The 13,307-nt window shown below is 53.2% G+C and overlaps 1 protein-coding gene across 2 annotated transcripts in view; it reads right to left on the reverse strand.

Moving 5' to 3' along the window:
* Nucleotides 1-13,307, reverse strand: part of Kazn (kazrin, periplakin interacting protein) — a 912,709-nt gene that overhangs the window by 100,987 nt on the left and 798,415 nt on the right. For both annotated transcript variants that reach the window (XM_055611282.1, XM_055611283.1), the window contains one exon: nucleotides 1,919-2,110. In XM_055611282.1, coding sequence (XP_055467257.1) covers nucleotides 1,919-2,110 — 192 coding nt within the window. The remainder of the gene's footprint in view (nucleotides 1-1,918; nucleotides 2,111-13,307) is intronic.

Below are 13,307 nucleotides of genomic sequence, written 5' to 3' on the forward strand. Positions count from 1 at the left end.
TGGCTGCCTCAATGTGGACTTTTTAATCCTCACTGCTGTGCAGCCCTGGATTCTTGCCCTTCGCTCAGGTCAGGGTAGGATTTGTGGTCCAGGAGCTGGGGAGCAGTGGGGCTCCCAGCATGGGCCCTGAACATGCCTCCTGGCCCATAAACCGCCTCCTTCCAGGTCTTGAAGAACAAACACAGCTGAGAATTCTGCCCCTGGCCAAGGACAGAGGAGGAAGGGACCTCTGAAGAGGCAGAGTCTGGTGGTTTCCTGAGGCAGCACCAACTCTGCACAGGGGTGTCAGGCTCAGGGAGACCAAGGACCTTGGCCTGCACAGCCTGGGCTGAGCAGCAGCTTCCCTGGGGGCTTCCATAGCGGAGCTAGGGGGTCAGGGAAAGCTGACCCCTAGGAGGGTCACCAGCCAGCAAAACCGGTCTCCCTTGGTGCTGTGATAACTGCACCTGGCACAAAGCTAGATAGCAAGAAAGTTTCTATTCCAACTCCTCACCCTGCAGCAATGTGAGACCAGGCTCCTGCCAAGGATGACCGCTGACCCTCCACTGTGGCCCCTGCCTGGTATCTCGTGGACTAGGAGGCTCAAGCACTCCCCTCAAGCACTCACTTAAGCACTCCTGAGATGCTCACCCAGGACTGGTCAAAGGAAAAACTTGACTGTTCTCATGGTCATGATGGTCTAAGAAATGGGCCAGCTCTGGCTTCACGGGCAAAGCTTTCCTAGTCGTCTGGCAGGTGTGTTCAACCTGCAGCCCTTTGGTACAGCACAAAAATAAAAAACTGACCAAAACATGAGACTTTTAAAACATGTTTTATAACCAGAATGCACAGGTCTTCAGTGTGAACTCTGCAGATTACGTCTGTCACAACGCCAAAAGGTTGAATGTACTTCAAAAGAAAAGAGGCAGCGTGCACGCGCCAAAAGCTGTTTTCTGGAGACATGGTAGGACCAGCTTCAATACCACGGAAGCTGCTTCTGAGACAGGCTTCCTACCTTTCTCAAGGGCCCCTCTGGAACCTTCCCCGAAGCCCAGAGCATGGGTAAGAAGACTCGAGGGAGAAAGGGGGCCCGAGAGCTGTTTCAGGGAAGCTGGGTAGCCCTTGAGGCCCACTGGTCTGTAATCACTGGTCAGCCAGTGACCAAGGAACTGTGGAGATTTCCTACCGAAGTGTCTCCCCCGTGCCGCAGCTACACGATGCAACATTTCACAGAGAACCTGCACTGATCTGAAAGGTGAGAATGAACCCACGGCCTTCTCAGAGGCCACCTTGGGGAATGGGAGTGACATGCTGTGATATCGGAGGATGCATGTAATAAGTGGTATGTGGGGAACAGGGCCACAGGCATTTCTCCAGCAGAGCCCAGCCTATGACAGTCCTGAGCAGGGAGATCCCATAGGCTCCCAAGAAGGTAGGGGAGACTCAGCAGGAGGTCAGCGTCCTGGCCTAGCAAAGACGGTGCCCGAGGCCCCACCCCTTCCTAAGAATCGATGGGCAGTTCTGAGTTACTGAAGGCAGAGGAGACATTTGCTTTCATTGGTGAAGCCACCAACAAGGTGCCCTAGTTCGTGGAAGCAGTCCTTCATCCACACTCCTATAAGCAACCCTCATGAGACTCTGGGGGTAAGAGTGAATGTAGATTCAGGACTAGTTGGGAAGATGGAGAAATGAGCAGGAGTGGGAGGGACAAGAGAGGGTGATGGGCATGAATATGATTAAAATGCATGTATGAAAATGTCATAACAAACCCATTATTATGTAAAATATAAGCCAATGGAAAACTTTCCAAAAAGCTCATTCTTTAGAGCAGTTGTCACCCCAGGACAAGATGCGATAGGGGCCAAATCCAGGAAGCTCAGAAAGGCAAGGAGGGCCTGGGTGGGCCTTCCAAGTCTGTCCTCTGTCTCCTGTCACTCACCTTGCAAGGCTTCTTTGGCTCTGGCCAGTTCCTGCTCCTTCTGTACCAGCTGCACCCGTAGCTCGGTGGCCGAGAGGACCTCGGAGCACTTGCCGCCCTGTGACTCCTCCAGGTCCTTGGCCAGCATTTCCTTCATCTGCCGGAGAAGGTGCACTTCCTCCTGGAGCTGGACCACTTCCTCCCGCAGGAGCACTAGGGGACAAAAGCAGCTGGTCAGAGGTAGGGGGCCTGGACGGGCTCAGACAACTGTGAGCCGTGCACACAGGACCTTTTCCTAAATGGACTCATGGCCCCGCCCAGTCCACACACATACAATCTGCCATATTCCCGAGCAGCCGATGCTTCTGGGGCCATTCAGTGTCCTCCCGACAGCCACAGGCCTGGGAGTTAACATTCTGACCATGAGTCACCCCATGGCTAGGGAAGCTCTGTGCGTGATCTCTCACTTCAGACATCAAGCCACTGAGGCTTGAAGGGGTTTGAGGACCGCTGAAAGGCCAGGCGATGGTATGTCACGGGTGTGACACTGGTAGTGAATCAGAATTTGCACAGTGTCACACTGGGGAACTGGTGCGGAAGGCTGGTGCAGTGACGTCCTGCTGCACACGGGCACCCCACAGAGCGCACAGCAATGGCGGGCACAGCCCCAAGAATGGGGCACCGTGGGTGGAGGGCGTGACGGCAGCTGCATCCAACCCTGTGCGTGCATCCTGAGGGAGCCTTGTGTCTTGAGAAGGCGCCCAAGGTAACAGATGAGCCTTTAAAGCTGGGAGCGTCATTTGCCACTGTAGACCTGGGGGCCCCGTGCATTCCTTTAAGCACCGATAAACCCCAAACTGCCAGGGGTGCTGGGGACGGCACCTTGCGGGTTTTATAGGCCATCGTGATGACCTTGTAAAGTCACATCGAGAATGACGTTAACCAGGTCTGGTGGCACACTTGCTAACCGCCAGCATCAGCGGGGAAGGCGAGAGGAGCGATGCAGGCTCAACCAGCCTGGGCCATACAGTGTGAGACTCTCTTAAGCCCTCCTGCTCTCTAAGAAAGAGCGAGCCCTCACCTGGGTGGCAGGAAAAGAACCAGGTAGAAGGATAAAGTCACAGCACCGGACACGGCCCCAGAGCCTCTGCTGACTGCAGGGCCAGCACTGTCCCCTCCTGGTCCCTTCCCCCTCCACTGCAACCACCAGGCTCCTGGCTCCTTCCTACCATCCTTCCCCAGCTTTCCCGGTGTCCACCTCCTTCATGGGGCACACATCTGAGCTCTAGGATGTGTGAGCTCCTCAGACCAGCTCTTTCTCCCAAAGACCCCGGTGCTGGGAGGCGCCTGCTTGCTCTTTCTTATACTGGTGGATTCCAGTACCAGGCTCCCGACTGTCCAGGTCTCTCTGAAAACCTGCTCAGTAAGTTTGCTTGGTCCTAGCCCAGCCCTCACTCCAGGCACACCTCTCCAGGCAGGAGGTCAGACCATCAAAGGTCTTAACCCTTAGCCAATGAGGTGGCTCATGCCTGTAGTCCCAGCACTCAGGCAGGAAGAGGCAGGTAGATCTCTTTTGAGTTGAGCCACCCTGGTCTACAAAGCGAGTCCAGGACAGCTAAGGCTACACAGAGAAACCCTGTCTCGAAAAAAAGAAAAAGAAAATGAAAAAAAGGTCTTAGCCCCAGCCACCTGTGTCTGTGTCCATTGCTCTGGCTTGACATCTTTAGTGGCACCCAAGATTCTTGAATTCTCTGCTTTGACCAATGGCTTCCATTCGCCCATCCTGACAGAGTCCCTCTGCACCCTCAACTCTCACCAGGGGCTTATTTTAGAATCAAGTATGAGTGACTGCTAGCACAAATCCATTGACGACACGCTGCACAGTTGGCTTTGTTTGGTATCTAAGCCACTCTGAGGAAGCCACTAAGGTCCCTTCTGGCCCATGCAGGTGGCAGTGGGTCTCAGGAGGCCCTGCCAGTCCCTTGTCACTTCCTCCACAAACTTTTTTTCTTGGGGTCTTGTTTTTTACAGACCACTGGGATCCTTCTCAGTCACGGCTGTTAGATTAAGAAAGTAGAACAAGAATAAGGGCTACAACCACAGACACACAAGGGATCCGATCTCACGGTCTTAGGGTAAGCATATGCCAAGTAGCTGTGGACCATACTTAGGCATGGCGTGCATTCGTATTGTCCTACATTCCAATTTGACTAGGCACGTGGCTTCTTTCTGTGGGATTCTCCCCTCCCATGGTCACAGGCACAGAAAGTACAGTGACCTCGGGGCTGGCATTGCTAGAACACCCTGAGGGTGTGGGTGAAGGAACAATGGTTGCTGCACCTGAGCTTGGCCAAGGGCAGAGATGGGGGTGGCCCTGGCACCACTTGAACTATCCTAACAGGTGTACCTGGCACAGAGGCCCCACCCTCCAGCCCAGCCCAGCTCTGAAGCAGCCAATGGGAACCAGGCACACCTAACAAGGCCCTGGTTTCAGGAAACCAGGCTAGAAAAACAACTTCAGGAAAATGAAAGGTTCCTGCCAGCTTACTGAGCACCCCTAGTGGCTGGGCAGGCAGTACCAGCTGCCCACACTGCCTTGTACCTTCCGGGATCAGAGCCGACCTTCTACATGACTGAGTCCTGTGGCCCTGGAACTCAGAATGTATTTTTGGGGTCACTGGACAGGGAGGGTACTGTGTCTCTAGGACTTGGTTGTCTTACCTTGAAATGAGGTAAATGAAACGTAAACGGAGGCGGGGGAGTAGCTCAGGGGCAGAGCGTGCGCCTAGCACTCCCAAGGCCCTGAGTTCCATCCCCAGCCCTACTCTGAAACCACATAAATGTGCCTGGAACACCACCCAGAGTATGTGAGTGCCGCCAACATGCACAGATCACTCTGCCTTCCACACAGACTGGGCCTAACACACACATCAGAAACCAGGGGCAATGAAGAAACTGGAGTTAGCTTGGCTTTCTTTGTGCCACAGAGGGTTTGGAGCCTTTCGGTGTATCCTTGGACAAGACGCTATCTCTGCCCCTTCACAGCGCTGCCTCTAGCCTAGATGAGTGTTGCTGCTAGGGTATGGAATAGAGACTCCGGACTCTGCTGTGTGGACGCACAGCTCAAGTTGCCAGCAAGAACAGGCGGCTTGCTGGGCTTAAGTTAGTTAAGAAATGAGCCAAGCTTCTCAGCGGCACTGGCCAAGCTTGCCTCTCAGGTGCAGGAGACTAAGGCGCTGGACAGTGCCCAGTAACCCTCCATTCCAGCCAGTGTAGACGGCCACCGAGGGAGACTGGAAGAAGGCACAGCTGTTGATCCAAGCTGCCGCAGAGGTTCAGGCCCCGCTTCCAGGAATCTCCAGGACTGTCCTGGCCTTGTCCAAGCACAGAAAAGCAAACGGCACTGTGAACTGTACCCTTCTGCACCTGGGCAAACCACAATCCTCAGAGCCCTGGGCAGGGAGCAGGCAGGGGCGCAGAGAGACCAACAGAGGCCACATTCAGGAGACTGTTGCCAGGAGACTCCTCAGGGAGCTGCTAGTGTCCCCTAGAGCTAACTCAGCAACACAGGGAGGCCCCAGTGCCTCTTCCTGGAGGAAGAGGGATTCAGTGTAACCTCCCCAGAGGACACATCCACAATCGGTGACCATGGGAGCTGAGATGGAACCTGCTACCACACAGCCCATCTCCTTTGGTCTGCAAGAGTTCTGCTTAAAAAAAAAAAAAAGATATCCCTCAGCTCTCAGCTTCCAATGCAGCTAAGGGAGCCCACGTGACCCAGTTCTGTCAACGGAGTACAGAAAAAAAAAAAAGAATTTTATTTTCTGAGACAGGGGTTCTCCTTGTAGCCCCTGCTGGCCTGGAACGTGCTCAACCAGGCTTATCCTCCTCAAACTTAGAGATCCCCCTGCCTCTGCCTCCTGAGTGCTGGGATTAAAGGTGTGTTCCACCACTGCCTTTTTTTTTGGGGGGGGGGGTAAACGTTTTTGAGAAGTACTGCCACTTACAAGATAAAAAAAAAAAAAAAAGGCTGAGTCTTTTCTCCACACTTTATTTTATTTTTGGAGAGTGTTTTTAATGGCTGGAACAGCAACAACAGCCACCTAGTAAAAGCGAGGCAATCAATGTCTTAACTAAATCAATCCTCACAATAACCCATGAAATAGGTACTATCGGTACCACACCAGCTTCACAGATTGGGGGTTTGTGGCACGTGGGGAGTTAAATGACAGGGCCAACCACACAGCCAGTCAAGGATGGAGCCAGGCTTCGGGCCTGGCTGGTGTAACGTCAGCACCCTGTTTCGGCTTCTAGAACTCGACCCAGTCCTGAGTTCTGAGATGTACTCTGGGAACAGTGATGTTTGCTGATCTCCTCACGCAAGCAGCCCAGCGTGTGTCTACCTGAAGCATGCTAAGAGAGCCAGAGTCCTGGGCATAACTGTGGGGACCGCCACGGTGGCCAGACCACCCACTGTCCACTGTTCACCAAAATAAAAGGCGCAGGAGAGGCGCATAGCCTGTGAGTGACTTCAGCAGCAGAGCCCAGGTGTAGTGGGAGTTTTGGCTTCTTTAAAAACTCAGTTACGAACGCCGGGTGTGGTGGTACACACCTGTAATCTCAGCACTCCGGGAGGCAGAGGCAGGTGGGTCTCTTTGAGTTCCAGGCCAGCCTGGTCTACAAAGCGAGTCCAGACAGCCAAGGCTACACAGAGAAACCCTGTCTCAGGATTATGTAAATATGCTTTTGTTTCAATCCCAGGTGTGGGATATGGCGCTGCTTCAGACTGTCCACAGCAGCAGACTATTTTGCCTTGTGCGGGCTCTGAGAGGGGGGCTATCTTTGCCAGCTGCAGATAAATTTAGTTCTGGGGACTCAGAGAAGAAATAAATGCCATAGCCCAGAGAGGGACCAGGGCTCTCAAAAGAAGAAGGAAGCTGTCTCCCCCTGCCCCCAACTGCTCCAGGTTGCTGTTGATGTAGTTTCAGAAGTTGGTGATATCCTGACTGTGAAGATTGGACTTGCCCCAAGGAACCCGAGGACCCCAACCAGCAGGAAGTAGCCAAAAAGACCTATGCCCCCTTTCCCCTCTAGCCTTCTTTCTCTGCTATCTGGTATTGGGCTGTTGGAAGGGGTAGGGGTTGGAAAGATAGGGACATAAGAAACCAAAATAAATTAAAAATACACAGATTAAAAAATACACAGCAGCACCTGGGTCTTTTATCAGGTCTGGGATGGAGTAACAGTGGAGTCATGTGCCATCCTCACCCTCACCCCCTGCCCTTCCCCCAGGAGTGGGTTTGCCCTTGCTCCCCATGGTGGAGTAGATCAGCAACTGTGTGAACAGGGTTCCCAGCCCCTTGAACCAGGCTCAGGGTCCCTGCAGCTCCTGAGAACAATGTGGGGTTCTTCAGAGACAAGGGTAGGATCTCCTCACATGCACCCCACTGCCAGCCCTGGGCAGGGCCCTGGCGGCCATGTGTCCACTATGCTGGGTGCTTCAAATAGAGGCCAGCCAAGCAGGTCAAAGCAGTTAGAAGGGCGCAGTCTTCGCTCCTCTACTTCCTGATATGGACCCCTGGCATCTGACCTGAATGCAGAAAATGGAGCCAAGACTGGTTTCCCGCCTTCAGTAAACATTACACAAGGCAACTGTCTCTCAGGCTCTGTCCAGCCTTTTGACACTGTGACACAAAGTCCAGGCCTGGGAGTGACAATGGAGCTGATGATGATGATAAATATTATTTTAAAAGCCCTCCAAATCTCATAGTTTAAGTCCCTAACATTGTGTAGGCGACATTCATATTTATGTTGGGGGACGTGCTGCCCAACAGCCACAGATCGGACAGAAATATTCTGGAAAGTTCTAAATGGGGGTCAAGGGTAATTTATCACCACCAGTTTGCTTTGTTTTGAGACAGGGTCTTTTTATATAGCTCTGGCTATCCTGGAACTGCACTGACCTTGAACCCACAGATATCCAACAGCTGCCAGTGCTGGATTAAAGTGTGCCACCGTGCTTGGTTCAATTTCTTGATAGAGAATGTGTCCTCTGTCTTCTTGGGGAAGGCTATGGTCTGAGCACCTAAGGAACTCTGAGCCACACTCTGACAAGCTAAGGGAGCAGTCAAAGTCCTAATGAAGAGCAGGGCAGACCCTGTCCAGGAAAACAAAAAAAAGCAGAGGCAGCCTGTGTAAGGAAGCTGAGACAAGGGACTGTTGCTGGTCACCTACCATAGATGGACACCCAGGTCACCTGCCAGCCATATGCCTGCTCCTGAGTGCAGACGCTGGCCTCCCACAGCAAAGTAAACTTAGGGAAGGAGCCATCCAGCCCCTGGGCTAACCTGTGCTCTCCAGCTGGCTTCTTCAGAAAGACAAACAAACAAACAAAAAGCCAATAACTCTGTGGGCTGATGTCTGTTTTTGGACTGTGGACAAGGCAGGAGGACCTATATTCCCAGGAGGGTCACCTGAGACATATCTGCACAGAAGGAAAGACATGGGAGAGGCCCAAAGGCTCAGGGAGGAGTATTACAGATGAAAAAATCACTACCGTCCCCTTCAGCCTTGTACAGACCACAGCTGCTGCCCTTTCTGCTCCCCTGGTGGCCTTGTGCTAGGTGACAGAGTCTTTTCCTAAAGCCACAGGGCAACCCTGTGCTGGGCTGGGAGAAACTCAGAGATTCTGGCAAGTTATCCTTGCCTCTCTGTGAGCTGGCCTGAGCTTGGCAGGTGGCCTTGCCTGAGCTGGCCTTGTTATTTCAGGGTATGGGCCAAGTCTTATGCAGATGGCATGGCTGACACGGGACACTTATTCAAAGCAGGGAGGGAAGAGACACCTCTGGAGGGAAGCATTGAGACAGACAGTGACCAGAGGGCAAATTCATGAAGGGGCATGGCTAGCAGAAATGTGGGAATCCAGCCAAGCTGTTCCTAGTGGAGGAGGGGCACCTGCAAAAAGAGGGGGAAGGGGCCACTGACAGCCCAGGGCCGAGAGTGAGGTCGCCACAGTGGCCCAGGTCCTCCTCTGTGCCACACTGTGTCTCAGCTGACTGGCACATTTGAGGCTGTTGGTCACCTCTGCCTGGGTGGAACCAGCAAGACCTCCCAGGCCCTCTTGTGTGCTCTTCACCTCCATGAGGCATCACTGTTCCATCCTCATTCTCACGCAAACCCTGAGGGACAAGGCATCAAAGTCCTGAAGCACAGAGGGACGTGTGTGTGTGTGTGTGTGTGTGTGTGTGTGTGTGTGTGTGTGTGTGTGTGTGGTGTGTCAGACTAGATAGAAGGTGCATTTGAGGTGATAGGCACAGCCTCTTAACCCCAATTTCCACCCCCTCACCCTCTCTCTTCCCATGGTTGGGCAGAGAATCCCAGAGCCTCCCTAAGCAGTCATTACCACTTCCATCTTTTCCTGGCATCTAAGGTGGAAAGGGGTCCTAGGCAGGGACCATCTGCTATAAAGCCAGCTCTGAAAGCACTCAGGATTCTGTGGTGGCCAGAAGCGTCACAAGGAAGCACACACAGGGCCAGGCTGCAATGGCTTCCCTGTGTATGCGCCAGAGGCTAGGCTCCAAAGCAACCCCTGGTCTGCCCTGATAGAACCACCCTGAGCCTGGGCCTGGGTCTTCCTCCTTTCTCATGCTAGGCTTGCCCTGGTCCTGGATTGGCCCCTGCCTGGGGGGAGACCACTGGAAACAGCCCGTCAGATCACCATTGTTCCCACTAGTCAGGTTCCTCTGCCCACCTCAACAGGACCCCAGGCCAGTGTCCCCAGTCGCTGTCAGAGAAGGGGGTGGAGGATGCCAGGACTCCTGTGCTCTTGCCACGCCAATGCTCCATTCCCAAACAAGGAGACACGAAATCATGAACACCGTCACTCCTGCCTCCCCCAAGCCTGCAGAGCCCCGGGGTAAGGTAATTTTTACCCAGTGTGGATGTGGCTGGCCATGGTGGGGACCAGGTGAGACCTCCTCTTTTTCTTGACTTTCACACAACTGTTTTATCTCTTTGGGATGTGTTTGGTCTGCCTGTCCTGCAGGTTAAACTGCTCCTGTGAGGACACTGAGCTAATCTCCCACCATCTTGCTGCCTCAGAGGCCATGGTTATGCCTCAACCCCCACTCCCCCAGCGAGCTGTACACATCCATTCAATACCTCAGAGCTCTAATTTTCTCCTGGGACAGGGCTGTGCAGTGACTATGGGTCCTGCCCTGGTGATGAAGTTAAAAGTCCTGTCCTGGGAGGCAGACTGCAGGAAGCTTGAGTGCAGGGAAAGGCTCGAATTTAACCTAAGGACCGTTACCTGGGAACATGGGCCTTCCCGGTCTGGCGGAGAGCTGGGCATCAAGAAGCTGCAAGCATCCCTCACTGGGCCGTTCCAGCATCAAACACCCTGTCTGGCTCGGGAGGGGATCAGGCAACTACAAGTCTGGCCGGGGTGGGGAGCAGGTGACTGAGTCCTGGACAGGTGGCCAGGACTACACAGCCTCCAAGCCAGGGCTGGGGCTTTGTGTGGCTCTGAGGAGCCAGCTGCCATCCTGCTTGCTTGGGCAGCATGGGAGAGGGTCGCATGGTCACTTCCTCCAGCCCTCAGTGGACACATTGTTTGGGGCTGGTATTAGAAGCATCAAGCTGACTGCAGCTCACCCAAATCTGGTGGATTGACAGGGCAGTCCTAAGCCCTTGGTACTAGGAGTCACACAGAATGTATGTACTGAGCCACAATGCCACTGCTTCCTCTTAGAGGCTGGCTGGCTCGCCCACCCTTCCTTCCTTCTTCACACCCCTGATTAGGCTAAACCTGGCTATCTCTGGATAGGGACTCCTTTCAAGTTTTCTTATTTGGTGTACACGTGTTCATGTGTGAGTGTGGACTTGTATGAGCTACTTATACAGTAGAGGTCAGAGGACAGCCCTGGGTGCCAGTCCTTGATTTTCACCTTGTTTCAGATGGGGTAGCTTCGTGGTCACCACTCCATATACTGGGCTAGCAGGCCTGTGAGCTTCTAGGATTCTCCTGTTTCTACCTGTCTTTCTTGGAAGACTTGGGACTAAAGATACATGTCTTTACTTGGGTTCTGGGGGTCTGAACTCGGGTCCTCATGAGTATGTGCAAGCATTTACCCTCCTAGCCATGTTTCCAGATCCCCTTTTTGTTTTCTGACACAGCACCCCACTGGACTTTGGGACCCCCGCTCCCCATCAACACCTGTTCTTCAGAAAAGGAAATGAGTCCTTGTCTGACCAACCCTGACCATTAAGACTGGTTCAAGGGAAGGCACATGATTTAAGCTGGCCTGCCCAGAGTGCATCCCTGGATATCACCATGAATGCCAGCCAACAAAGCACAGACAAGGTAACTCCCACCACCTGAGTGAGCAGTCACTGCCATGTTCTAGCTGGTCTGAGCCAAGTTTTCTACTGCTTGCAATGAAAGAAAATTCTGGCAAATCGATTCTGCCAGTTTTGGAGGAGCCCCCGTCCCTACAAACATGAAGGCTAGCTGCTGTGTGCCAAGTTCTCTGAGCTATTATCCTCCTCCGGAAGGAAGAAGTGACATAGATTTTACTTGCTTAAGAGCAATGAGCTTCCCTCTCCAACCACTTCAGTGCCCACCACTCTTTAGCCTCGGAAACCGGCCTCCTACTGCCCCGTCCCCACCCTGTCATCCCAAACCTACTAATTCTGCTTCAAGGTTATTTCTAGACATGCCCCATGAGCCTTGTCCTACCCCCATGAGCCTTTCTCCTCTTCTGCTACCTGCAGGGATCCTGGGGCACCAACTATACATCTGGGCTGAGTGGCCACCCAAGAGTCCCTCCCCAGCCACATGCAGAAGAGTTGGCCAGCGTTTTCTGCAATCCTCAGAAGCAAAGGGTGAGGGTGTGACTCAGTGGCAGAGCTTGGACCAATCAGTACAAGCAAAGGCAGGGCAGGGCAGAGTAGCAAAGCCCTGGTCCAGCCTGTGTGAAGAAGCCCTGGGTTCCATCCCCAGTGCTGCAGAAAAAAGCTAACCCCAACTTGCAGGTGCAGAAATGGGTCGGGTGAGCTGGCTAGTTCAAGGTCAGAGAGCTGGTTCTGGTGGCTCAGGTGCAGGGCAGCTCAGAAGTTCATTAGATTCCAGAGCTCAAAACCAGGGTCTTGCCCTAAATGCCACCCTGTGAAATACCAGGAAAAGAAGCTGACCAGAGGGGACAGACCTCAAAGTGGGCATCTCATTGAGTAACCTTCTTCCCTCCCAAGGTTAACCTCCAAAAAGGTTGATCTTGGTATCCATGCGGTTGGGATAGTGACGCAGCAGTGACCAGAGAGCCCTGCCTGCTCCCCTCCTTTCTTACCTTGCATAGCCCTTCCCCTTCACTTCCTTACTCTTGTCCATCTCCCACCAAAGAAAACATGATGGAAATACCAGAAAGTGAAACAGCTGAGCAGTCATCTCACCATGCAGTGGCCCGGGACCTTCAACCCAGGAGCTCACTCCTCCTGGCAAGTTGGATCCACCAGCCCTGGCTTGCTGCTCTACAGACTGAACCAGCACCCCAAACCTCAGTTTCCTCTACAGCTGCCTCGGGCATCCACAGAGAAGATGGGAACCCCTGCCACTGTCAGACTGGGTTCATTCTGACTAGCTCTGAGGAGCTCTGAGTGAAAATGCCAAGCTTCTATCCCCATTGCATAGACAGATAAACTGAGACCCAGAGAAAGAGTTCAGATGAATCCATTACCTTAACCTCTAAGCTGCCTGTCACTACAAACTGGAAACAAGGCTAAATCATGTGCTTGGGCTTGAAGAGTCTAAGCCAGTGTCAAATGTCAACTCAAGGTCAAATGTCATGCATCAGTGCTTATCAAGCCCGCCAAGGCACTACTGACAGGAATGATCTCATGGAGGGAAGCAGGCATTGAACACAGGAAAGTGGGCATCAGGCTGGGTGTGGGCTCTCCGGAGCTGCCAGCACACAAGGGGTGGCAGAGCTGAAATGCCTGTTTCGGTAGAACCTGCCACGGGGCAAGGCAAGCACTCAAATCAAGTCTGGACTGGTCTGCAAGAGTCATAGAACTGGAGGCCACAGAGCCAAGAACTGAGTGGTTCCTGCTACCCTGGGACCTGTGACTCCTTCCCCTTGGTCTCCTGTGAAAATGACCACAGTGAAGTTAACTCCTTGGTTTAAATTTTGACTATTGCTGGAGAGATGGCTCAGGGGTTAAGAGTATATATGCTGCCCTTCTGGAGGATCTGAATTTGGTTCCCAGCACCCATACCTGCAAAGTCCAGCCCCTGCTCTGGCCTCTGTGGCCACTGCACATGAGCACAGACACACCAATCTTAGTTCTTTGACCCTGGAAAATCACCTCCCCCCCCCCCCCCCCGCCCTTGCATGGAGAATAGGTGTCATTGCAGGCC

Source organism: Psammomys obesus, unplaced genomic scaffold, assembly GCF_907164565.1.
Source record: "Psammomys obesus unplaced genomic scaffold, mPsaObe1.curated_primary_1811, whole genome shotgun sequence".
Classification (NCBI taxonomy): Eukaryota; Metazoa; Chordata; class Mammalia; order Rodentia; family Muridae; genus Psammomys; species Psammomys obesus.